The following is a 25,920-nucleotide window of genomic DNA, read 5'->3' on the forward strand; positions in this document are numbered from 1 at the left end:
ACAATCTTTCAAAGTTTGGTAAGTGAACTTATTACTGCTTCAAGGACAAGATTTTTTCATCAAAACCCAGCAAAAGAAACAAAAGGTACCAAACCAGATCGACATCCACGACAGAACTCTAGGCAGTGACTGCAATGAGACAAGCAGTTTGAAATCCTTTTAAATGACAAAGCAGAATTAAAACCGTACTCTTAGTCATGAAGGAGCCCTTGTCCTGTATCTGAGACCATGCAGCATTCAGCTGTCATTGCATGAACACAAAGCCTTTTGTCTAAACATCTTCCACAGAGAACTGTTCACAAGCAGTGTCAACTTCAGTTCTAACCTCTGTTAAAGGGAACAGTTGGCACAATAACTGCTGGGATAGATCAGCTAATAGTAACTACTACCCAAACTTCACAGCACAGCTATAAAAAAACAAAACTTAACTGTAGCACGGATGAGGGGCAGCCATTCACCCGAGGCTTGAGTCAACATGTTATAATTAGCTTTATTTTTGAACAAGGTTTCATCCACCACTTTACAAAACATGTTTTAGTGTTCACTGGCAGTTAAAACCACTTTGCATAGTGAAATAAAACTTGAAGAATTCATCTTTCACAAAAGATTCAACTTTGTAGAATTCTGCAAGAAAGACTTACACAGAAATGGTTGGGAGATTTCATGCATGAAAGGGTTTTGAGGGAACTATTTCACAGAATAACAAAACAAAACAACAAAAAACAAACCCAGAACCCAAGCAACTCTTAATTACAGTACATTGATGTGCAAGATTTGCGTGGTGCAAGCACCAAATGAATTTGTATCTTGTTCTTAGAAACGTTTCTGAAACTGATAAAATGATCCTCTGCTACAAGACAAATAGTAAAGAGCAGAAGAACACGACTGAAATGATCTAAACAAAAGTGCCTGTTTGTGGAGATCCTCCTTCGCTTTCTGTAGTGCTGGTGGAGCAGCACCTTCTGTCATGCAGGTGACATGAGCCTCCTTTGGACCTGTGCATTTCAGAACTGCACCTGAACAAGTGCATCACCTTGTGCTCCAGAAGGCAAGGATGGCTCTGTAATACATGTTGGCTAAAAAAAGAAATGTTCTGCTTGGCTCCAAAAGTTTCCTGAGAAAGCACCATCAGTTACCAACATTGGCCCTACTTTGCTTCATAGGCTTCCGAGTGTCTGCGGATCAGGTTGAACTTGCCTGTAGGGTCAGGGACGTACCACTTCTCCCAGACTTCAGCATAGGAAGCTGTTCTTCCCCAAGGTTTGAAATGTCCATTCCAATGGAGCAGCTTGGCAGCTTTCACAAACTGAGGAGAGTACCTTTTTCCGGCACTAGACCCTTTTATTGAAAAAGCAGCGTTAGTGCCTGAAATAAAGGCAGCAGGAACACCAACATGCAAAATGTTAACTTCAAAACAAAGGATTTAACAAAGGAAATCTTATCATTTATGGAAAAAGGAGGGGATATGGGAGGCAGATGCAAGGTCAAAGTGAAAAACAAATCAGGTGCAACTGAATGCTACTTTAAGCTCTCTTAGTATTTATTTTAATGCACTGCCTTAACTTCCAAGTTCATTAAAACCCCCTTAACACCTAGATGTGTTCAGCAGCCTATTTACTGCTCATCAGAAACCAAATCTAAAAAAGCTTTCCCAGCACTGGGGTTTCATGAGTAGCAGAACAGATATGAACGTCTGTTCTTCTCAACAGTCTTGGAAGAAACATCTCAAATCGCTTCAGATACAACATATATGTGGAAAATTAGAAGTATTTTGTGAGTAAGTCAAATCAAGAACTACCTCTCAGTAGTTCAAAGAAGACCATGAAGGCTCAGGCCCACAAGCCCCAAGAAGATATTGCAAAGCTGTGTTTCTTAAAGAACAAGGGACAGAATAGGGGAAAAAGAGATCCATTTGCTGCCTCATCAACCAGGTGTCCAGCTACAGGCCTGGAAGACCACACTGGGGAAACGGCGTCACAGATGTTTTGTACATACCGAGATGTCGGACGTTCCACATGGGATCAATACTGGAATGCTGCTTGTAAAATACAATTAGCAGTGGAGGTGTTGTGATGCTGCCAGCCAGAGTCTTACTGTAAAGTTCCTCTCTGGAAGAGAAGATGAAAAGAAGTTGGGAAAGGATGCTGGTGTGGCCCTAAATCAGTTGACTTTTCAGTTGCAGCAGCGTGACAGGAACCCAGAGATACACACACAGCCCTTCATGCAACAAATGCCACCAGCACGACCCCAGCCCTGTCACCCCAGCTTGGGGTACTTACATGACATTAAGTGCCATCCACTTCTCCAGTTGCTTAGTGATGTTCTGTAATTTCCATTCCGTCAAATTGGCAACGAAAACTCCTGGATTGAAAGAGCAGGTGTTGGCTTTCATGGCGAGCTTTCGGATGGTTTCTTTTTTGTAATCTAGAAAGCCAATGTAATTATACTGGGGGGGGAAAAGAGAGTAGAAATTAGCTTAAAATATGGTGGAATTCCTATTTAAAGAAAAATTCTGCACAACTCACAACAGACAGGCATAAATTGAAGTTGTTAAAGCAAATATCCCTTCCTTTAAAATAAGAAAAAAAAAGCTCTTATATATAGTATATATATATAGTAGTGTATATAATCATATTTTGGAAATATGATTATATACACTACATATTTTAAGGAATGCTGCATGGTCTTAATACTACCATATTATTAATATGGTATGTACCAGTCTCAGAAAAAGCACTTTTTAAACATTCACAAATGGAAAATTCTCCCTCTGATGTTGTAACACCTCTTGCTGTTCCATGCTAGAAATTGCCCTCATTGTACAGCACAGCAAAAATTCAAAGTGCATTTACTGTGCCTAAACAGAAACTGCAGGTGCTACTTGTAACACAAACATCAGTATAAATTGGTTTGGGTAGGGACAGTCACATCTTTAGGTTCACAGCATTTAGAACATTCCCAAATGCCTGGGATCTGTAGTATTGTTCCCACTGCATCAGAATAAAACTCACCTGATTGCCTGCTCCACGGACAGCAACTTTGCTAGTGGTTGAGTCACAATCATCTGAAAATGCAGCTGCATGTCCAGGTTTCAATGGAGTGTTGTAAAGTTCAAGAATATCATCTGGAAAATGGAAGTAGGCAGAGAAAAATCAAAAGCAATCCTGACTAAGTGCCGAGTTATGCTTTGTTCAGGCCACTGCTACAGCAGATGAAACCATTCAGTTTAACCCAACTTATTCATATTTACAAAGTTTGGACATCTTTCCTCGAAGTGTTTTGGGCTCTGAGAGGTGGGATACTGCCCTCAGCATGAGGCCAGTGGCAGCTAACAAAGGTGCCATACCTTGCACTATTACATCATCATCCACATAGATGACCTTCTCTGCATGAGGTACCAAGTTGGGCAAGTAGAATCTTGCAAAGGTTAACTGTGAGAACAAGAAAGCAAGAGAAGTGAAGAATTAAATGAAAATTTGTCCAAATAAATGTGAAATGGATTGATTCTCCTGCACTTATCTATGGCACTAATGTCCAAGACAACTTCTATAAAGGAAATAAAATAGGCAGCAATATCCTACAAGTCATTTAAAATAAACAAGTTCCATCAATTCCTGGTTTCCTATGAATTTATGTATTGATAAATTAACTTTAAAATTTGTCTGTATTAGAATTTCTTATTTCTCCACATGTATCTGTAGTATCTCCAAGGTGTTGGCATGCTGTGTTTCACTGTAGCTAGCAGCAAAAAATGATACTTAGCATGTATATGTAGACATTCAAATGCATCTCTCACTAGCTGGAAATTTATTTTTACTGAGATTTAGGAATTTTATTATAAAAGACTCCTGTGCTAACAGATGTGGTTTTGATATCTAGTTGTGTAAAAAGCCAACATCAAAATATATTGCTATTAACTAATAATTGCAAAAAGTAATCAACAGCTCCTCACTGGTTTGAAGGTGTCTGCTTTTTGGGGATCCACTTGTACTTTCCCTTCTAAGACACGAGGGTCAAAATCCAAAATTCGGTATCTCATGTTTTTCAGAGCAGTGCCACTTAGCCACAGCCTGCAAACAGGGGAAAGGCACAGATCTTGTTAATGAGACAAAAATCAAATGAAAAGCAAGAGATCTGACTTGACAGCGACCCAGATCTTGATGTGCCCACTCTCTTCCCTACCCACAGACACCTATCTGGGTTGTCATCTATGGCTGAGGCCAGTGGTGTCCTGTGTGGCTGCAGGGACATGCCCGATGCCAGCACACTGCTCACCTGGGACACGTGAAAGGGATGAGCTTGGCTCTTGTTTTATTAGAAATACACAGTCCTGTTATCACAGGTCCTTCACAAAAAACATCAGCGTGGACAGAGGTGGGTAAAAATAAAAGGATCAAAGAACAATCTATGAAAATGGAGAAACCTGACTGACAGTATTTGAATTGCTTGATGAAATGTATAAGTAACATCAACAACCCTTCCACCAACCCCACTGGTTGGATATAACCCTGTTGGAAAAGATGGCTCTTTTCCATCCCTGAACCTTCTCCAGAAGGAATAGCTGTAGGACTCCCCACAGCAGCCTTGCCAAAAAGCTGCAATAAGCAGCAGCAGGCAGGACTGCAAGTCAGAGGAGAGCAGCTCCGGGGAAAGGCAGCTCTCTTCTCAGAGATACTGAAGTTTACAGTGTTGTGGGAATCCAATGAAAAGATCATTACCTCAAGTGATCCACTGTATCATTCAGAGTAACAATATGGAAAACCACGTTGGATCTGGTGTGATGGTAAATGCTGTTCATGGCTGCAATTGCACCCCCAAGCCTCTCATCTGACGCTGCAATGACCACAGAAATCTCCTTATCATTCCTCTCATCTATCAGCCTCTGGGGAGCTGCAGGAATGAAATCTATAGGCTGAAGTCCTAAGGGACTTGAATCTGTGGAGTACAAATGGCATCACATACTTGTTTTTATTATTACACATTATTATAACCGCACTAGAATTCCCAACACCTTCAGTTATTTCTGCTATGCAAGCACTTGGATGTCACAGCAGGACCACAGCCTGCCAGCATCAAACACTGAAAACAGAGCACCTGCTTTTGAGAATCTGAGATGTGAATGAATAGAAGAACATCACAACTACAAAAAACTACCCACATTTAGCCACACATATTCACACACAGCACAAGGAACTAAAATAAGGCTGAGCTACAGTGGGTCCCCTCCCACTTACCCAAACCACTCTCTGGTCAGAGCATGTGCTTTCCCACCAATCTTAAAAAGAATAACATTTTTTCCAAAATTAAAATAAAACCCAACATACCTGATAACTCCCGTTTCAAGAAGTCACTGAGGCTTAGGAAGTTATGATGAAGAACTAGCAAAAATATTACAACAGCCACAATAAGGATGGAAATGTTCACTGAAAATTTCGAAGAAAAAAAGTTCATCAGCATAAGCAGAGAAAAAGAAACTCAGATACTTTAAAAAAAATTAGATACACACACATATACACATACCTTTCCTTAATGTCATTTTTCTATTGTTTTATTTATGAGCATAAGGTTCCTGAAAACCTGCAAGAAAAAAATACAGCAGTCACTTCCTACTTCCAGTGTACGCCTACACGAGACAAAAGCAGGCAAGAAGGTATTACCATCACGTTATAGAAGGGGGTAAAAACACAACACTGGTACAATTTTGGTAAGAAATCCAAACTTGTTCATTATTCAAGGGTAAAGGAGACTATGAAATCAGAACAAGAGCTGTGCATCCCAGAGTGTGAAAGAGCTCTCAAATAACACATAGAAAGCACTGCAACAACATGCAAAATTCCAGAAACGGTGACAGACTTGTGAAATCTCCCTATTAAAACACCCCAGGCTGCGCTGTGACCGTTCCATGTGTCAGACCCAACCACCTTCTCTCGCCGCTGCATTTCTCCCCCAGACTAGATGCATTTGCGGAGCACAACCAAGCCCAGCCGGGAGCCCTGTCCTCCAGCACCCCCGCACCGCTGGCACGGGGCGGGACACAGGGCTCTGCTTACAGAGCACAACGCCACGTCTCGCTGGGGAACGAAGCACTTTGCGGACACAGCCCGTGCCTTTGAGCGGCGGCTGAGGGAACCGGGGGTGTTCAGCCTGGAGAGGAGGGGGCTCAGGGGAGACCTCATCACTCTCTACAACTCCCTGACAGGAGGGTGTAACCAGATGGGGGTCGGGCTCTTCTCCAGGTAACCAGCGATAGGACAAGAAGGCACAGTCTTAAGCTGCACCAGGGGAGGTTTAGGTTGGACATTAGGAAGAAATTCTTCAGAGAGTGATCAGACATTGGAATCGGCTGCCCAGGGAGGTCGTACAGTCACCGTCCCTGGAGGTGTTTCTTAAGAAGAGACTGGACATGGCACTCAGTGCCGTGGTTTAGTAGACGAGGCGGTGTCAGGTCAAAGGTTGGACTCGACGATCTCAGAGGAAACCCCGGTTGAATCTGTGAATCTGACACGCGGCAGCCGGGGCTGGAGGCACCGACAGAGCGACTCCCCGCAGGGCACGGTCCGAGCCCGCACAGCCCGCAGTGGAACACGCACCGCGCGGGGCCCGCGCTGCCCGCACCCGCTCCCCGGGCCCCTGGGCGGGCACAGCCGCGGCTCCCTCGCCCCCTCACGGGCCGCCCGCCCGCGCCGCCACCGCGGCACCCCCAGAGCCGCGGCTGTGCCCGCCCGGCCGCCGCCAGCCGCGCCCCCCCGCGCTGCCGCACCTGCCGGGGAAGGCGCCTCCGCCGCGGGCCTGCGGGGCCGAGCCGCCGGTGCCGAGGAGACGCGGCCGGGCGAGGGCGGGGACGGGACTGGGACGGGGAGCGCGCGCGGAGCAGCCCCGCGGCGGCGGCGGCGATGGCCGAGGCGGGAGGCGGCACCGGGGCCGGCGGGGCTCGGGGCGGGGCGGCCGGGGCGTGTTTCCGGCCAGCTCAGCAGCCGCCTTCCGCTGCCGCCGCGCCGAGCGCCGCCGCCGCCGAGCCCCCGGTCCCCGCCTCGCCGGGCATCGCGGGCAGCAGCGCCCTGAGGAGCAGCAGCGGGAGGAGGCCGCAGAGGCGCCGCCGCCATGCTGAGCGTGTTCCGCTCCATCCCCACGCAGATGGTGGGTAGGGCCCGCCGGGCCGCGGCACCGGGGGACGGCGGGGAGGGATGTCCCCTGTGGGGTTGGGTGTCCCCTGCATCCCCCGCGGGGTTGGTACCTGCGTGCGAGGCACGTAGGAGCTGCAGGGTGAATCCGTATAATTCCGGTTTATGAGCTGGGAAGCGGAAATTTAACGTGCTCTAATGCAGAGCTGTGCAGGGGACATCCCTCCGTGCTTTCCCGCCTGGGCTATAGACAGAAGGCAACGCGTGCTCGCTGAGAGCCAGGTTTTCTAAAGTCATGCAAACTCTGGAGATCACCCAGTCCAACTTCCCTGCCCAGGCAGAGGCACCTGGAGCAGGTGATACAGGAACAAGGCCAGGTGGGTTTGGAATGTCTCCAGAGAGGGACACTCCACACCTTCCCTATGCAGCCGGTTCCAGGGCTCTGCCACCCTCACTGGTACTTCCTCGTTTTGAGGTGGAACTTGTGTTTTAGTTTATGGCTGTTGCTCCTCATCCTGTCTCTGGGCACCACTGAAAGGAGTCTGGCACCATCCTCTTGGCACCCGCCTTGGAGACATTTACATGCATTAATGAGATCCCCTCTAAGTGCCACACACACTGTATCCCCCCAGGCACACACTCTGCCGTAGTGCTACAGCTTTTTCTTAGTGATGTTAAGCTGACTACAGTGATATTTTGAACTGGCATTACCTACCTTGAACAGGCAGCACTTGCTTCTGTTTCCAGGTGGTGTGGTCGAGCCTGAAGGGTAGGTGTTCCCAGACACTGTAAGAAAAGTGATTCCAGTCTGGTTTGAAAATTGAACAAAAGAGCTGAGAACCCATGGTCAGGCTGAGTGTGGGCTCTAACCTGAAGGAGTTTAACAGGCAGGTTTGTGTTTTGAATAACTGACCAAAAAGTGTCTCTTTTCACAGGACTACAAGGGCCAAAAATTAGCAGAACAGATTTTTCAAGGAATCATTCTTGTCTCTGCAGTAAGTATACTAGAACTGTGGGTGAAAACATAAAAGGAGTATTTTGTTTTCTAATTTTACAAACATTTTTTTTTCTGATTGTTTGGGGTCATTAAAAGCTTTAGACAAAATCAGAGGGGCTGTCATGTGTTAAAACTTTACATCTCCCCATGTTTTACTTTCATTATTGGCCAGCAATTTTGAAAAGAACGTTAGAAAGGTGGAGGAACTGTGCTTTTGAAAAACCTGTATTCTCCTGCTTCCCCTCCCAGTTTAATCATGGCATAGGAAATGTTTTTCTTCATTTAGAGTTTGATTTTTTTAATATACTTTTTTCCCAGGTAATTGGTTTTATCTATGGATACGTCACTGAACAGTTTGGATGGACTGTCTACATAGTTATGGCTGGATTTGCTTTATCATGTTTGGTAAGAATGTTTTGTCTGCAAACTAGAAAATACATGCACTATTTAACCTGGAATAATAGTTAAATTAAGAGGCTGTCAGCACAGACTAATGTTTGCTATGTAATTCAGATTGTTAACACATATTTGTACTTCCTTTGATCTGCACAAAGTGCTTTGCAGGCCAGTAAGTGCCTTTTCTGAAATGCTAGCAGAATTTTAGAGAACACTGCAATTAAGTATTGGGTTTGAGTACATTTTTCACTTCAGTTAAATGTTACTGTTAAGTCCAGCTGACAGCATTGGTAATAGAAAGGACAGTGAGGCTTCCTGTGCAGTAGGAGCTTGTCACAAGAATTTTGCAGCTGGCCCATGCTGCCCAAGGAGAGCAGCAAGAAGGCAGAGTATGGAATTAGAGGAGTAATTCCTTATTCATACACACAAGGTGTCCCATTCCAACTGGGGCACACTGAATCCAGTCTTACACGTGGTTCCTATGCTTTTCAAGAGTTCAGATACAACAGGATTTGACCAATCACTACTTAACTCAAACACACACACAACTGCTTTGAAAAGCCACTATAATTCTCTGGCATCACCATCCATCTGCTCCTTATTTACTTTAGCATCCCTGAGTTACTGATCCATGATGCCAGGCAAGGGGAGGGTCTCATAGCAGTGTTAGGATGTGCTGGGATGCTGGTGTCACCTCAGGAGTCCCTTTTTCTTCAGGGTGGGTGCTGTCCTCCCCCTTGCAATGACCTGGGGTCACGACCACGCAGTATAAACTGTAAATACATGTGCCTTTATAGCGTGAAATTGTGTGAGTTTTCTTAGATAGAACAGTTAAGGATTAAGATTTTCCTAATAAGCTGTACAAAACAGCTCTTTAGCATCTCAGTGTACATGTTCTGACTCCATCCCTTGTCTCCCAGCTGACGCTCCCTCCGTGGCCCATGTACCGCCGCAACCCCCTCAAGTGGCTGCCTGTGCAGGAGTCGGGCACGGAAGACAAGAAGGCAGCAGACAGAAAGCCAAAGAGACACGCTAAAAGCTAAAAATTACGGCTCTTCACACTGTTACTTTGTTAAATTTTGTTAAATAAATTTCCACTGGGAGATACTTCTTGGCTTAGTTGTTTGGTTTTTTAATTAGTGCTTTGTATCCTGCCCCACAGAGAGTGTGAAGGCTCTGAAGCTGGTCTGGAGCTTCAGTGAACTCACTGGGAACACAAGGATGGGCAAAGGGTAAAGCAAATACCTGATGAAATTCTTCTGTGCTGTATTCATCTCTCAGCCCCCTGTAAAAGATTGCTCACACAGGTAGTTAATGTATCAGACTGGCCTCTGATAGTTTAGACAAATTTGTTCCATGTCCTCCCTGTAGCGTTCAGTTACTGGATGTTTCCCCCCCCCTCCACATTAGCTGGTACCCCTTCTTTGGCAGAATACATCATGATTATGATTCTGTGTGTCTAAACACTGTACAGTAATTTATGTAACTTACATTTTTTCTAGTTAATATTTCGGTTTCCAGCACAAGTTGTACTGGCTTTTGCAATATCTTCTTAGCAGCAGAAACTTAAATAACTTTAGAAGGCTACTGGAGGTCATATCTCACTCAGGTATTTTAGTAAAAAGGAACACAGTGAATCAAATCAAGTCCACTTAAGCTACTGTTATAGCATAAAAGATAATACAGACCTGGACTTATACTGAAATATTGCTAACCACGTGTAAAACAAGCTTGTAACAAGTACTGTGAAACAGTATATACCCCACAGCTCTGAAAATCACTAAGAACTGCAAACTGTTCTGGGATAGGAGACTGAAGAGTGGCATTTTTTGTTTAAAATAAATTTCCCTGGGAAGAGAAAGTAACATTTTGACTCTGCAAAATACAATAGGCCTTGAAACATTGTAACTTGAGCATCTAGCACATGAGAGGCCACAGGATCCATAGGTATGGCACTTTTCTTTTACTACTGACTCATGTCGGTAACCCCTCTCACAGGTGCTGGAGGTCACAATATTTCAGCTACAGGCAGGAAGAGAGACAGGTTGTTCATTTAGAATTTTATTTTACAAATTCAATTTATTTGACTTCTTTATCCTTTAAAAAGAACATGTGCTTTTTCTGTAGGGATGGTACACAACAATGCCTGGGGGTGTGTAAGCAGGACAGTCGGGATGCAAAGAAAGGGAAAAGCTAAGACATCTATTTCTGTATGTGATTCTGGTCTTGGGCACTTCCATTCCTAAAAGGAATTACTATTTGTAAGGCAAAGGGATTTCTCCAGCTGGGACCATGGTAACCATGGCTGCATTCTTTTCAAACATTTCCAGACTTACTTTATCCAGTTACCAAATGCTTTCCCCCACCTTGGCGACTGCCTCAGCAACAAAACACAAAAGCAAAGTCTCTCCTTAAAAGCAGTACAGCCACCCCCTTCAGCACTTGGGCTTGGCAATTTCCAGCATTTTGGTTCTACAAAAATTAGTAATTATTTCTCTTGCTAATTTTCACAACTATCTGATGCAGTATCACACCAGAGCCTTGGCAGAGATTTTGTTACTCTATTTATGTGACCATACCAAAAACCTTTTGCTATGAGAAATTCAAAACCAAAACATAATTTTTTTTGACCCTCCTTAGTATACAAAACTTGGTACCCATCCCTATGTGCATCTATGAAAAGCAACTTTTTAAAGTTTCATTAAGAGAATAAAAACTAAACTAACAGTTTCTTTTCTGAGAAAGTGACAGCCTGGTTCACAGTTCAACATGAAAAATATTACTACAAACTCAAACGTTTTCTGCAAGTTCACCTCCTTGTTCCAGCAAAGGAGATCAACAGGTAAACGTGCTTTGTAAGCTGGTCCAGTCTGTCATATGGGCTATAAAAGAGTCCTTTTCTCTAAGGAAAAGATTCTGGTCAGAGCTTCACATTTTCTTCAAGGAATTTCAGGTGACGAGCCTTCGCGCTGTAACTCACGTACTTGTCTCCCATGTGCTCCCGCAGCTGCAGCTGTTCAGAACACACACAAAACAAAGCCCACAAAACTTACTGACATGCACAAAAAGCAGGAACTACCAAAATATTAAATATTGACTACCAAATATTAACAAAAAAAAAATACCAAGGCACTCAACTGAAAGCAGCACATGAAGCTTGGCGAGGAGATGAGAGGAAAGGAAGATGAAAGTCTTTGTTGTCTGAAGGCAAGAGAGTTCCAAATCCCACCCAACAATTTAAAATATAAATCAGATCTTCACAGGTTACAAATGAAATACTGCATGGGTAAGATAGAAAATTACAATGCCTGCCCATGACTACATAAAGACTTTCTGGAATCAAGGTTTACCCTGTGTCAGTAGGGTAAAGACACTGCTCATTTCTCTAGGTTTATGAAGAAATTAAACTATTTGACTACGAAAGACATTCACCTCTCTTTTTGCTTCATCGTCGTCTTCCATGATTCTGTACACCTCCTCAAGAAGTTTCACTCCCAATCCTTGCACCACATCAGACCTCAGGATTTCAACCATTCTCCTAATCTTGTCAGGAACTGTTAACATATCTATTAAAAATAAAATACAATTAAAAATCAATGCAGTAATAACTACTTTCAGTATAGACAATTTTCATACTCTGCAGAAGAATATGGGATAATAGTAATTATTACCACGGAATTCCAGAGCAACAGACCTGAAGGAATCTCTTCAATGTTTAATTCCTCTGATTCATCAGGCAATTTTCCATGCAAAATCAAAGTGTCTCGATATTTTTTATGGAGTTTAAACTCTGGGGCTGGAGTTGAGGTTCCACAGCACTCAGAGTTCTCCTTAGAGTCCATTTTCAGCGTCCAAGTCATCAGCTGCACCAAGTCATTCATTTCATTCACATTGCTCTTCCTAGGAGATATAATTCAGTCATCACTTTAGATGCAACTTCCATCCTACAGTCCAAGCACTTAAAATAAGTTTAGTAAGGTAAGTATTCATGTTAAATTACTTCTTGTGGGGCAGTTTTATCAATAGCAACACCAGCAGTATTCCTTTAACTTCTAACAGGGCTCAGAGCCCTGTCAGCCTGTAAAAATCCACAACCCTACTGGCTGCTGCCAACTCTGTAGCTGCACCTCCAGTAATGCAACAAATTGCAGCTTTTGGAAAGCTGCTTACACTGACAAAATCAGAAATAAATTCAGCCTTATTCACAGTGGAAAGGAAGCACATTGGCACCTTTTAATTAATGCTTTTAGTGCATCCTGACAGTACTTGTCCCTTGATGATGGAAGACTGGATTTCTGGGAAGCTACAACTGACAAAAAACAGAGGCACAAAATTACATCCAGAAAGTTCAGCATGGAACAGAAAGACAGTCACAGAAAGACAATAATTAAATGGAATTCTTTTCCTTAATGCACCACATACTTCTTCAACCACTCACTATGTGGAGACAAAAGTATGAAAGCCACTTTTTTTCCAGTCCAAGTCAAGGTCTAATATAGCAGTGAAAACTCTTGCACAGTATTAAAACACTTACCTCTCCTTGGAATCACCATCAGACTTTTCTGTAGAGCTTGTGGAAGAGCTCAGCTCATCATCAGACAGGGAATGGGTTTCTCTCTTTTTCTACATGAAGAGGAAATAAATGCCAAAAATTCTAACAGCTGAAAGTAATTTAGCAATATTTAGAGTAATTTATACTGTTCTTATGTGGATGAAACACTTAACAAGCATATTTTTACACACTCCTACTGATAATATTTAAAAGGTATAACCTTTGGTTTTAAACACAAGTTAATACCCAGGGCATCATGAACATACTTCATGAAATGCTGATGTGACTACTGTGACATCTCAGTCATATACCATTGCAAATGCTTCACCAAGTGTCTCAATTAAATCATGTATCTCTGTCAGTTCTTTGCCAATTGTATTAAAAAGACATCACCCTTAGCTCAGCAATTTAAGACACATTTAAAAATACTACTAAAATACATTTTCACCAGTTCAGTAAGTTCCCAGCATTCCCTGGGACTTTAACCACTTGGTTGCAAAAGCATCACCAGCATATGCACACACAACCAGCCTGTACCCCTGTAACCTCAGTTTGTGACTGCACACAACTTTTTGCATTTAGGTAACAGTTCTAAGCAAACACACACAGGTAAAACATGCAAAACACTTCCCACAGAAGTGCTGAGCTGAGAAAATTTGAATTTCAGACTCAAATTTCTTCACTGTCCCTCGTCTGCAATTAACTACAGATTAAAAAAAAAAAATGTTCAACACCACAAACAAAGCAAAATCAGATGTACCAGGTAGTGTGTTGTTAATAGGAATCTAAAGCAGACTATTGATCTGTAACCAAAGCGTAGTTCAGGATAAACTTCTTCCCTTCCAAAGTAAAATACACTCTGCAATTTAGGGAGTCCATAGCAATTAGCAAGAGATGCCTAGTTATCATCTCTGACAAGTGGAGTGAAAATGCACAGGAAGCCTGCAATGTTAAACTGATCTGGCCAAAGTGGATTAGAGATCCATACCCCATCCCAGGCCTTACAAAGCAGTATTTACAGAGAACTCTGCGCTCTTATTTACAGAGAGTTTCTTCCACGCAGATTTGTTTTAGATATCACTTTCTTCCCAAATCATGCCTTCATTTAAACACTTGAAAGGCACATGACCCTGCTTTACCTGGGAAATACTGGGATCTGATGAGGACTGAGCAACTTTAACACAATTTTCCACATGTGATTTTGCTTCAACTACTGCACCATTTGATGACTGTCTCGCCGGAACCACTGAAAGGATGACATTTTTACAACATTTACAACTTATCCACATGTATTTTGAATAAGTTTCATGCTCATGCAAGAAAAGGTCTATCACCTGGCAGAAGGCAGGCAGGTAGGTAGGTAGGTATTCTGCTAAGGGAAAACATTGAAGCTTCTGTCTGAAAGCTGAATATTCTGTGTTTCATGTACATTTCCAAGACAAGTTATCACCACAGAACACTACTGAACATAACTGATTAAGCAGCACAAAAATATGGGCATGTTAACAGAAATTTTTGTCTAATACAGAACTAGACACTTAGGGCATCTCTCTGAAGATGGCAGTGAAGAACAAACAAGTTATAATTTCTTTACAAAGAAGTTATTAGCCCACTTATACATAAAATGTTAATATGTAAACATAAAAGGTACCAGAGGGAAGCATCTCCCGAGACTGTTTCAGCCTCCTTCTCTCTCTTGCTGACAAGGGCCGCTCCTGCAAAGGAAGTTAATTTGATATTAATTTGCAATCACCATAATGGCTTCTGTTATCTAATCACTGATAAAGGAAAGACTCCTTTTCAACTGACACGGGGGAGAGAGAGCTATTAGAGCAGACCCCCTGATCATCTAACAAATGCTTAATTATTTAATACAAAATGGTCTTGTGCTATGAGACCAGTCTGCACTCCACTGTTCAGCAAGGCAGCTGCTCATCCTGCACTGAGCAGGTGCTTGACAGGACTTCCATTAGGTAGGAAGCTACTACACATTTCTTAACTCACTGTGCATACACTCAAAGTACAAACTGCTCAGAAGGAATGAGAGACAAAAGCAAGCAGACCCAGTATCCAGCACTAACCATTGGAATGGCAGCTTGGCTGGCTTTGGCACCACTTCCAGGCTCAGAGGCTCCAGCACCGTGCTGATCTGCACACCTCTGGGCTGCCCTGCTGTTCACATCAGAAGGAACTGGCAGAGGTCGAGGAGAAACTGTCCTGAACTTGACAGAGAAGTGAGCAAGAGTTTATACATTGTTTTTATTACAAGTTTAAGTACTCTGCAATCTAGAAGACATTCTTGCATGGTAAAGCCTGATGCCAGAGGTTTTGAATCCTACTGTAACCTCTGCACATCTCCCAGCTTCATCCTTCCCTCTCCAGATTTCTGCTTCTCCATCCCTACATCTTGTCCCCCTCCTCACAGACTATTTTTCAGCCAATGCCTTCGCAACCACTGTCCCAACCCTCAAACAGGAAAACTCAAGAGAAAAACAAGGTATCAATCACCAATCATCCTCTTCTCTATCCTTGTATAGCCAGTGCCTTTCCCCAAAGCAACCTCTCTGCTCAGTGTGGAAGCGTTGACAGGAGTCCTGTCCCATGTTCATGCCAAGATTTTCTTCCTACAGTTTGCACAGGGCAGCCAATACATGTGTCTGCTCTAAAGTACTGGTAAGGTACCACCCACCTCAAGCAGCCTTATCAACAACAGTCAGGAAAGGCACTGACTTGTGGTCACAAAAGTGAGAAGTCCTGATGGAATTTTCTAGGGAAGACTGCAGCACAACAAAGGCAAAGCCTCTGGCACAGCCACCTCACCCCTGTGAGATTTTCAAATAGGCTGCTTCTAACAGTGCTCTGCATTTTGTTACCAATGAAGTTATACAGGTACACATCAAACAAGAATAGCATTAAAACACCCATCCTTTTATAAAAAACAGGTCCCACTTTTAAAGAGGAAAAATGCAGTAGTCTTAAAGGAAAGAGGGGAGTTATTTTTCGAGTGTCTGCACCTTCTCTGAGCAGCCTTCAGCCAGCTCTCTTCTCTTCTGCTGCTGCTGCCGTGAGAGAGAAGGTTCACTGACAGAGCTATGAGGCTCCAAATGGAAGGTTTTTCCTTGAGCATCTCCCAAAGCTCCATGACTGGCATCATCCTAATAAGTAAAAGTGTTTTTAAAAAATGTAGACATGGCATTTCCAGACTTACACATACACACTTAAAAAAAAAAATAAATCACACAGGCCACTTGACTGTTTGGACTGTAACCACCTTAACACAGCACAGGTGCAACCACAATAAACTCTTATTTGATAGACTGTTAGAAAAAATACCTTCTGTACCAGCATTTCTAAGCTACTAAACCTTCAAGGAAGGACACTTACTTGAATAACAATGGGAACAAAGGGTCCTACCAGCTCTTCAGTAGAATCCAAGCTCTACAACAAATAATGGTTTCTCATTAGAAAAGTGTCTATGAAAATTTCATTGTAGATCAAGATGGAGTGAAAAGACAATCATCACCAATTAGTTCCCCATCCAAATCAGGACAAACTCGAGATCAGCCAGGCCTATTTAGTACATAGAACAAAGAAATTACAAAACAATTCTTACCCTTCTTTTGAGTTGGGAAACTGTTCTCTGTAAAAACAGAATTTCCATCACCCAGATGGAAAGTCCAAAACTCCTTCACATTGTTGCCTTTGCAAATCTGAAGCCAAGGTTCCTAACTACTTAAGAATCTCAGTAATTGCATCAGCAGCATCCTACTTTGACAGAAGAACATATGCAGCAGCTCTCCAAATTTTAAGAGCTGGTCATTACTTAAGTCTATTTCAAATAAGCATAAATGCATTACCAGGTCAGTCTGCTTTTGGTCTTTTGATACAGGCTGCAGGAGTTTCAAAGTGTCATCATTATCTTCTACAGCATTAACAGAAGACAGTTGTGACTCAACTTTTTCAGCTTTAGAAGCTTGTTTTGCTCTTTGCTGTGGTCCATCTTCCTTAACTGGTGGGCTATGAGATGTTATTTTAGAATTGCCTGGAACATTTAAATACTTTGCTTTATTATTCTCTGGGATACACTCACTGCCACACTTCTCACTTCCACGCTTCATCCTTTCAGACGGGAAGATATCAATGTTCACTTCACTGATTGTAGCTATGGAACCTCCCAGGTTGTTCAGATCATTATTGCTTGTTTTTCTTTCCACCTCAACAACTGGCTTCTCTGAGGGACAAAATTTGGTGGCTTTATATTTGATGATGCAATCTTCCTCATTCTAGAATGAACAGGAAAACAAAAAAAATTAATTACTTTTCGGGTGTTACACACATATGAAAGAATTCTCTAAGCCTCTGAGGAAAAAAAAAAAAAATAAATCAAGAATATACCAGATACAGAAACTGCAAGGAAATTATGATCAACTACAGATTGAGAGCCTCACAAAAGTAAATTTTTAAAGAGATACAGACTGGATTTGCAATTCACCTGTTTCAGGTATTGGTTTATACACATGGAGTACAACTACTTCTCACCAGGTCATGAAAGAAAACCTGTACTCACTTGGCTCTTCCTTAAGGGAGGTGCCAATGAGCACCAAGTTTAAGATGTACTACACCACATACGTTCAGTACTTCCACATTTAAAACTCAAACCCAGAATAGCAGACTCATTACAGAAAATAAAAAACATGCACAAGATTAACCATTACAAAAGAATTGTTCTAAACACTGGAAAGAATTTCAACAATAAATAATTTGGGTTGTAAGTATAATTAGTTTAAGTGTATGATTTTGATAGGAAAAAAATTATTACTACTTGTCATGAAATATTTGACCCCAAATACTCCATGAGTAATTCACACAGTGACCCTCAAATGAAAAAACAGGTGTTGTTTAATTAACATCTTAAAGACATTGCAATTACTTTCACTGATCCACAGCTGATAATTTTCTTCCACTCTTGCCTAAACACAATTCTTTCCTTAATATGAGTTTTACAAATTCCTAGGAATCAAATCTACACTATCACAAATGCTCAAGGTACTTCTTATAAAACTGAATTTTTTTTCTCTAGAAAAAGCAAGAGGGATTTGGGTTTTGTTGGGTTTTGTTATTGTTGTTGTTTTATTGTTTAGGGTTTTGTTAAAGAAAAAAAAAATATGTCTCACAACTTTGTATTTCCTGGCTTGCTCAGGGGAGTGGTTTTGGTGTGTAACATTCCTGCTCTGAGACTCATTCTTTGCTGAGATGACAGAACAAGGATCTTTAGGTTTAGAATTCACTGTTTTCTTCTGATTTCTAGCTGCTTTCCTGTAAAGAAAATCAAAGTGGCTCACTCAATCACCATCAACAAGGTCTAAAGACATTTCTTTACATTATGCTAATTAAAAAAGTCCACTTCACTACAAAGCTTTCACACTAAGAGTATGAGATACTGGGCTTTTTCAACAGACTGTGCACAACATCCTCATTTTCATTTCTAGAAAAGGAGCTTAAAAACACGACTCAGACTCTGCCAGCAATGTGCACTTCTTCTGCAGAGCATCAAGGTCAGTCCTATCTGGGAGCAGTAACATAACTAAACCTGACGAAGAAAAAAAATTATATCAGTGTATATCAAAAGGAACTTGTTTTTGCAACTCCCAGATGATAAATGGCCTCAGAGAACTTCTGCCTTCCTAACCATTTCACAGTTTTACTCTGCATTTGCAGAAAAAAACCACCTATTTTCCACTCTAATTCCCTCCTATTTCTCAGAGGATGCAAAGAAACTCATGTTCATACACTTTGTAGCCGCACATAACACAACTCATTTCATCCCTCTAAAACAAAAAACCAGGAGAAGTTGTAAAACAGGGACAGCAGCAACATGAAGACTTTGCACAGAATCACTCAAAGGAAAACATCTTACGCCTTTGTGGCTTCCAAAAACAAAGAAATCTGTTGCTTGATATACGGCTGCCGCAGGATGCTTTTCACACTCGGTCGTTCCTCGGGTTTTTTACTGAGCATGGTTTGTATTATTGCCACCAGCTGGGGGCTGTAATCCTTTGGCATGGGTGGCAGCTGGGAAAGCAAAGGGGAGCCTGACATTATTGAACTTATTATTTATGTCCAGCTACACGCTTTGCACAAAAAAATAAACCCATTGTTCAAGTGCTCAAAGCTACCCAAGTGCTTAATGTTAAACAGAACACAAACTCCAAGTGTTTGTCTAAGAACTGTTTGTATTTTTTCATTAATATCAGCAGTTAAAGTTCTGTAAATAGGCTTAAAAAATTATATAAATTAAATCCATATTAACTTCATTATATGATAAATCAAGACAGATACTTAAACAAGCTAATCTTATAATCTTACCTAACAGGAAAATGGCATTATGTGGAGAGCAATTTAATTTTTACACAATGTTTAAACCACAAGAAAATTAAGAAATTAATCTCAGGACTTTGGGAACTAATCAATATACTAGTTATACAAAGGAGTAACAAGAAACTCTAGCAATACCTACAGATGAGTGACTCCCTTGGTCTCATTTCACATCATATACCACCATGAAACAGTCTTACAACATAATGATGACGCAGGTAACAGGCAAAGTATTTTCAACTCCATGCAATATTTCTGATTAAAAAAGATAATCTCAAGTTCTAGACAGAAAAATCAAGCCACATATAAAAATTTTTTATATAAAAAGTGTTTACCTTTCCTTCAATAATTCGATAAACCAAGGAGTTCATGTCTTTAGCATTGAAGGCGTGTTTCAGCGTAGCCATCTCATAAACACAGCAGCCCAGTGCCCAAACATCAGACTGGAAAAAGGGAAAAAAATAAGTTTTGGGGACTTTTTATTAATTGTACAAGTTTTATCTCCAGACTCAGTCATCTGCTTTCAAAGAGGCCTTTAACGACATTAAACTAATTAAGACCAAACCCCATTACAAACTTTTGGCTTCACTCTCTTATTTTTAATTTCGATCAGCTGAGCTACTTTCTTCCATATATCACCTTTTTTTTTTCCCAAAAAGAAGCACAGAAATTAGCTATTTGTAGTAGGGTTTGCTTGTTTCCTTTCTTAGTACAATATCAGTTCTAACAGGCAAATGAAAATCTTTTGATTTTTCATTGGAAGAACAGTTTCTTCTCAACTCTTGCTCACTGCAGACACTCATATTTATGGTGTGTGTAGCTTGCAGCAAGAGCTGAATAGGAAATGTGTTTGCTTTATTCTGTTAAATTTTAAATTCACAGTAGCACTGCTTATTCTTCTACTTAAAACTGCCTTTTTCTTTTCTTTTTTTAATGCTGCCCTTATGTCAAATACAAACTACTGAGTATAAAGCTTCCTATGTGATATATAATAAATTCAGAATATGCATCTAACACAGAGTGATACTTCTGTTCCCACTGCCCTGCTGTGAGAGGTACAGGCAGCCTGCTGAACAAACGGGCTGTGATAACTTATCACATGCCATGAATTCCCAAACAATTCCAGAAATAAAGGCGCCTACAAATCTCTCTCCTATTTTTTTGTTTGGTCTCTGGGAACATTAAAAAGAGTTGGAAGCAATAAAAAATTAAAACCTGTAGATAAGATTGCAATGTTCTCAGACAAACAAAACAAGGTGCCTCACAAAACAGAAAATAAAACACAAAATATCATACTCTACCTTGTGGTTGTAGGGTTTGTTGGAAAAGAGTTCAGGGCTCATGTAGTAGGGGGTGCCTATGAGGGTGCTGGCCATGTCATACTGGTTTTCCAACACTCTGGCTATTCCCAGGTCACCCACTTTGATTATGTTTGTTCGTGTCAGGAAAATATTTTGAGTTTTAAGATCTCTGTGCAGAATGTGCTTCTCATGTAAATACTGGGGGGAACAAGAAAACCACACAGAGTTAATTAACTCCTAATTCATTCCTCTACGCTGAAAAGTAAAATCTCATTACATGAGTCAAAGAGGGAACACACAAAAGCAGAAGAGACCCATAAATCACTCTCAAAGTCAGGAGTGCCCTGCTAGTACAGTATTAGTGAATTAACATTAAGAATGACTGATACCAGGCACAGGTCCAAAATTTGGCACTCTTTACCTAAATCTCCCTGTGTGGCTCTTGTAAGTCAGCACAAAAGAAGAAATAAAAATGTAAGGTTAAGACTCAAACTGTAACTCAGTTTTTGCTGCTTCCATTTCTTGACAATCTTAGTCTTAAGTATAAAATCTCAGTGGAAATTACAATGTGAGCTTTGTGTAAACAGGGAAGGAAATTAGTCATAATAAACAAGAACAGGCAGTACTGTAGACTTCTGTATGTTTGATCACAACAGCCAACTTTTAGATAGAATTTTCTTTCCAATTACTTATTCTTTAGTGTTGACATTTATATCTGGTCTTTATTGCTAAACAATTGCCTTTAAAGTTTAATAAACTATGATTACCAACTTTCAGAGGAGTAAGACAAGATTTAATAGAAATGAATTAATAGTCTAAATTTACCATTAAAAAACACCAACAAGACCACAGAACAGAAAACGTTCCTGAAATAATCTGCCTCTCCCTTTTTTTTTTTTCCTCAAAAACTACATTTTATAAATTTAACCTAAACTTTCAAACCAGAGAAGCAACTAGAGTTGCAAACACCCTGGAGGTTACCACTGTCTACTGTGCTACAGAGTTATGGACATAAAATATGATAGAAACTTCTTGCTTCAAATGTTTGATTTGACTGCAGTGACCTGGGAGCATTTTTAATATACTAATAACCAGTTTATTTAGATGTTATCCAGCCAAACAGGATTTCAATAAATGCAGAAAGAGCCAAATTAAGTTTACGTCTGAAGGTGACAAATTTATACTTTATTTTACCTGCAGTGCCATGGCAATCTGGACAAACCACTCCACCACCTGATTCTCAGGCAGGAGTTTGCCCTTCTGCTCCTTAAGTTTGTGGTAGAGGTCTCCTCCCTCACAGAAGCCCATGACAATGTACAAGTGGCCATCCTGCCCCTGCCAGGACTCTCTGTAGGTGACGATGTTGGGGTGTCTCAGCTGGGACAGCAGCTGTGCCTCCTGCTCTGCCGCTCTCCTCTCACGGCTGGAAACGTTTCTGAGGTTTAACTTTTTGATGACATACTGGAAAAGAAATGGCAAGATGTAGCACAAGGGATCAAGGTGACTGTGCAGAAGCTCCAGGGAATTTCCCAGGTCTCAGGGAAACACAGCATTTGAAACTCCACTCTTTATTCTAGGTGGAGGCTGCAGTTTAACAGTTATGCATCATTTCTACCCTTATACCACAAAAATGGAAGAACTGTGGCCATTCTGTTCATCTACCTGAATACAACTGCACAGGAATTTTGTGTTTTACTTTCTTTTGACCAATGTTCATATTTATCTTCCCCCCACCATTCTCATTTTAAATGTGTGTCTTTTGTTCATCTCTTAAGCTTGAAATACCTGTTTGTGCACCACAGTTACACTAAAAAAGGGTCACTTCAACAGTTACTTTAAATATACAATAATAATAAGGAAAGTATATAGTCACATGCAAAAAATTACAATGATGTCTAGGATAAAAGTTAGCTGAAAGAGACAAAAGGTCTTGTGGTCATTACTAAATTTCTTTTACTCTGTATTCAGATGGGTTAAGAATTTTTCAAAGCTACACATAAAAACTGTTCTTTACCTCCCTAATATGTACTATTGTAATTCTAAGGAATTTCAGGTTTTAGCAAAAACATAGATGAGGCAATAAAATTCACAGCACACTTTTATCACCCACAGCACCAACACTTACTTAGTTCTGACCCAGCCCCATCCTGATGAAAATTTTGTGGTAATCACTTTAGGGCATCAGCTTTCCATGGAACAAACGTGCCATGGTTACACCTGACTCCGCTCTTATCTGAGAGCTTTTAAACCAAAACTTCTAAAAAATTTTTTTACTTGCTGAATTTCAGCATCCTCAGCCATTGTTCAGTGTTTGCCACCCAGGCTGGGCCTAATAATTAGCCCAACACATTTAATTAGTGCTAAGGAAACGCCCCTGTATACCAAGGGAACCAATTACCCAGAAAATCCACAGCACCTCATGACTTTGTGTTTCAGAAATCTGCTGGATATAACCTGTGACGGTGCAAAGCTTCCAGAAGGAATATCACAAAACTAATTCTGTACAGAATCATCTAAGTTTAAAATAAAATGGAAATGCTGCAACTACTGTGTTCTACGTGGCAAGTCAACTACAATTCTATCTTTGAGCACAGAAACCAAAAGCTTTTAGCTTTATATCAGCATCTTTTAGATCATACACTACCAACATGCAAAAAGCACGTGTATTAGCCTTATTTTAAACTCGGCATTGATTATATTTGGGTTAATGAGCATGTTCTCCTGGCAAGACTCCCATGAAATCTATTGCAAAGCTCTTCTGCCTTATTTGATACCGAATTGTGCACAAATTGCATTTCGTTTTGTTTTAAACATTTAGAGCCACTTGAGTTTTTCCACAAATAAACAGCATTCAGCTATCAGCAAATATGCTTAAATAAGACATAATTTCTTTCAAAGAATACAAGGCACTATGCCAAAGCCACAACAAAAAAATCCTGACCATCTTGCTACAGAAGAAAGTTTGTAAAAGTTGGCAAAAGATAAGACACAGTAAAACACACCAAATATTTAAGATGAAATAACAACGAACAGGAAGCAAGGCTCTTGCCAATGTTAATGACCAGCAGCACGACAAAAAAATCCAAGGACCTGTATCCAGGTGAAAGTCACCTCAAAGCACTGTTTACTTTTAGGATGAGGTTAGTAGTTCTTTGAGGACATTGGACTATGCACTGTGGTGATGGCCTGGAGGGAACAAGTCCTGCCATCACTACTACCCAATGTACATATTGTAGGGATTCACCTCTGGATTCCAGCCAGGGAACTGCCTTTATCCGGGAAGGACACGCCCTCTGATCGCTGCTGGGAACAAACCTTTTCCCATCATCTTCAGTACAATTCCAGGCTTAAGGCTCACACTCGAGGTTCCTGTGATACTGTTCTGTGGGTCTTCTCCATCCTCATTTCTCTACCCTCTCACATTTCCTACCAAACACCTCTGCTTTGGCCAGGCAGGACAGATTATTTCAGTCTTCCAACAAAAATCATTGCACCTAACTCTGACACAACCAAAACTTCCCAGGCTGTTGCACAGCCAATACAGCAAACACCTGTCTTTCTCCCACAGAGCTGATGCCAGAGAAAGCCATCACCAGGAGCTGGTTTTCCATCCTTGCCATCATTTTTATCTCCACCACAGGAGCATAAGCAGTAACAGGGCAAGAGCAACCTGTTCTGCCTCACGCTAAGAGCAGGCTGTGCTTCCCTGTCACCCAAAGGACTACCCAAAACAGCTTTCCTCCACAAAACATGGCATTATACATTAAGAAAAGGAAAAAAAAGTGTTATTGTTATTTTTACTTACATTAAGAAAAAAAAGTTATTTTGGGGGCTTGGCTTATCGGGAGGGGGGGTGTGGGGGTGTGTGGAGGTTATGATTAAAAAGACAAGGGATGGCGGAAGAGTCTTCTGCACTTCTTTAACAAAAGTCCTCACAGACAAAGGAGGAGAACACGAGCAGCCCAGCTGGACCAGCCCAGCTCATGTGGCTGCAGCCACACCCTGACACCAGGTGATGGTCACAGCCCTGCCTTGACACCAGGCGATGGTCACAGCCCTGCCTTGACACCAGGCGATGGTCACAGCCCTGCCTTGACACCAGGCGATGGTCACAGCCCTGCCTTGACACCAGGGGATGGTCACAGCCACACCCTCACACCAGGTGACGGTCACAGACACACCTGACACGAGGCCACGTCCCTGCTCGTCCCGAGTCTGTTCCCAGGGCCACAAGCCAAGGGTGGGCCACAGCGGGGTGTCGGTGACACTCCAAGCAGACCCCGCGGCACCCCCAGCCCAGCCCAGCCCCGGCCGTTCCCCTCACCCCGAGCCGCGGCCCCTGCCGTGCCAGCGCCCTACGACCCGCCCCTCGCTACCTGCTTGCGGTCCTGGCGGTGCCGCGCCAGGCTCACCTCCCCGTAGCTGCCCTTCCCCACGGCCCGCAGGAAGCAATAGGCAGCCAGGGACATCCTCCTCCCGCCGCCGGGGCCGGGCAGCACCCGCTGCCATAGAGATACCCGGGGCAGCCACGGCCATGGGGCGCCCGCCGCGCAGCTTTATGGCGCGGCAGCGGCGCCGCGGCGGCCATTTTGGAAGCGGGCGAGACCGCCATGTTGAGAACGGGCAGCGAGCCTGAGGGATCCCTGAGGCACCGGCGAACGCCCCGAGGCTTTCCCTCTTCTACGGCCCCAGAAACACAAGTATCTCCTCACAAACACTGTGTGACGGGCGTCCTGGGCTGCAGCTCCATGAGGTCCATGTGCTGAGCCCCGGAGAAGGCTGGCGACAGGGGCACGGTGACAGCCCAGTGGGCAGCTGTGCAATAACACCCCACACCAGGTCCCGCCACCTCACCTGCCATGGGCACAGCTGCCCCTGTCAGCAGCTCACAGAGCCATCCTATCCCTTTGGGTGGGGCACAGAATTGGTCAAAAAACATCCAGACTGGTTTAAAAGGAGCGCCTGGACCTCTCCTGTGTCCCTCAGGTGGCTGAGCACCTCAGAACGCTGACTGCAGGAAAACCCCAAAATAAAATGTTTTATTATCACTGGGCATTTAACTCCCCGTCCTCAAAGTTCATCAGCGGAGATAAACCAGCTAAAAAGTTTAGGAGATAATTAACACTGTCAAGATAACAGAGGAGAAGGGCCAGGCAGCTGCAGGCTGGATGGGCATTG

At 42.4% G+C, this 25,920-nt stretch overlaps 3 protein-coding genes across 5 annotated transcripts; 1 reads left to right on the plus strand and 2 right to left on the minus strand.

Moving 5' to 3' along the window:
• Positions 1-470: 470 nt before the first annotated feature.
• On the minus strand, positions 471-7,855 carry GLT8D1 (glycosyltransferase 8 domain containing 1). Of its 2 annotated transcripts, none has more exons than XM_064667829.1 (10): positions 7,837-7,855; positions 5,521-5,577; positions 5,325-5,423; positions 4,719-4,935; positions 3,953-4,070; positions 3,347-3,431; positions 3,012-3,124; positions 2,280-2,446; positions 1,996-2,108; positions 471-1,338 (listed from the first exon to the last, which is right to left on the minus strand). In XM_064667829.1, exons 2-10 carry the CDS (start codon positions 5,534-5,536, stop codon positions 1,148-1,150), a joined length of 1,119 nt encoding a protein of 372 aa, XP_064523899.1. In that variant the 5' UTR covers positions 5,537-5,577; positions 7,837-7,855; the 3' UTR covers positions 471-1,147. The 2 variants fall into 2 exon arrangements, with proteins under 2 accessions (XP_064523899.1, XP_064523898.1); XM_064667828.1 differs by lacking the exon at positions 7,837-7,855 and adding an exon at positions 6,761-6,912.
• SPCS1 (signal peptidase complex subunit 1) lies at positions 6,953-9,621 on the plus strand. The gene is made up of 4 exons (XM_064667834.1): positions 6,953-7,137; positions 8,057-8,116; positions 8,437-8,523; positions 9,435-9,621. The coding sequence occupies exons 1-4, from the start codon at positions 7,102-7,104 to the stop codon at positions 9,555-9,557; spliced, it is 306 nt and encodes a 101-aa protein (XP_064523904.1). The 5' UTR covers positions 6,953-7,101; the 3' UTR covers positions 9,558-9,621.
• A 938-nt stretch (positions 9,622-10,559) lies between these two features.
• Positions 10,560-25,460, minus strand: NEK4 (NIMA related kinase 4). Of its 2 annotated transcripts, XM_064667823.1 has the most exons (16): positions 25,119-25,459; positions 21,937-22,203; positions 20,743-20,940; positions 19,777-19,884; positions 18,984-19,138; positions 18,241-18,382; positions 16,924-17,349; positions 16,451-16,504; positions 16,081-16,221; positions 15,148-15,288; positions 14,718-14,781; positions 14,206-14,312; positions 13,049-13,137; positions 12,209-12,414; positions 11,947-12,080; positions 10,560-11,527 (listed from the first exon to the last, which is right to left on the minus strand). In XM_064667823.1, exons 1-16 carry the CDS (start codon positions 25,209-25,211, stop codon positions 11,435-11,437), a joined length of 2,418 nt encoding a protein of 805 aa, XP_064523893.1. In that variant the 5' UTR covers positions 25,212-25,459; the 3' UTR covers positions 10,560-11,434. The 2 variants fall into 2 exon arrangements, with proteins under 2 accessions (XP_064523893.1, XP_064523894.1); XM_064667824.1 differs by lacking the exons at positions 10,560-11,527; positions 11,947-12,080 and having other exon boundaries at positions 12,286-12,410; positions 13,045-13,137; positions 25,119-25,460.
• Positions 25,461-25,920: the final 460 nt, after the last annotated feature.

This window comes from Pseudopipra pipra, chromosome 11 (genome assembly GCF_036250125.1).
Source record: "Pseudopipra pipra isolate bDixPip1 chromosome 11, bDixPip1.hap1, whole genome shotgun sequence".
In the NCBI taxonomy this organism is placed as follows: domain Eukaryota; kingdom Metazoa; phylum Chordata; class Aves; order Passeriformes; family Pipridae; genus Pseudopipra; species Pseudopipra pipra.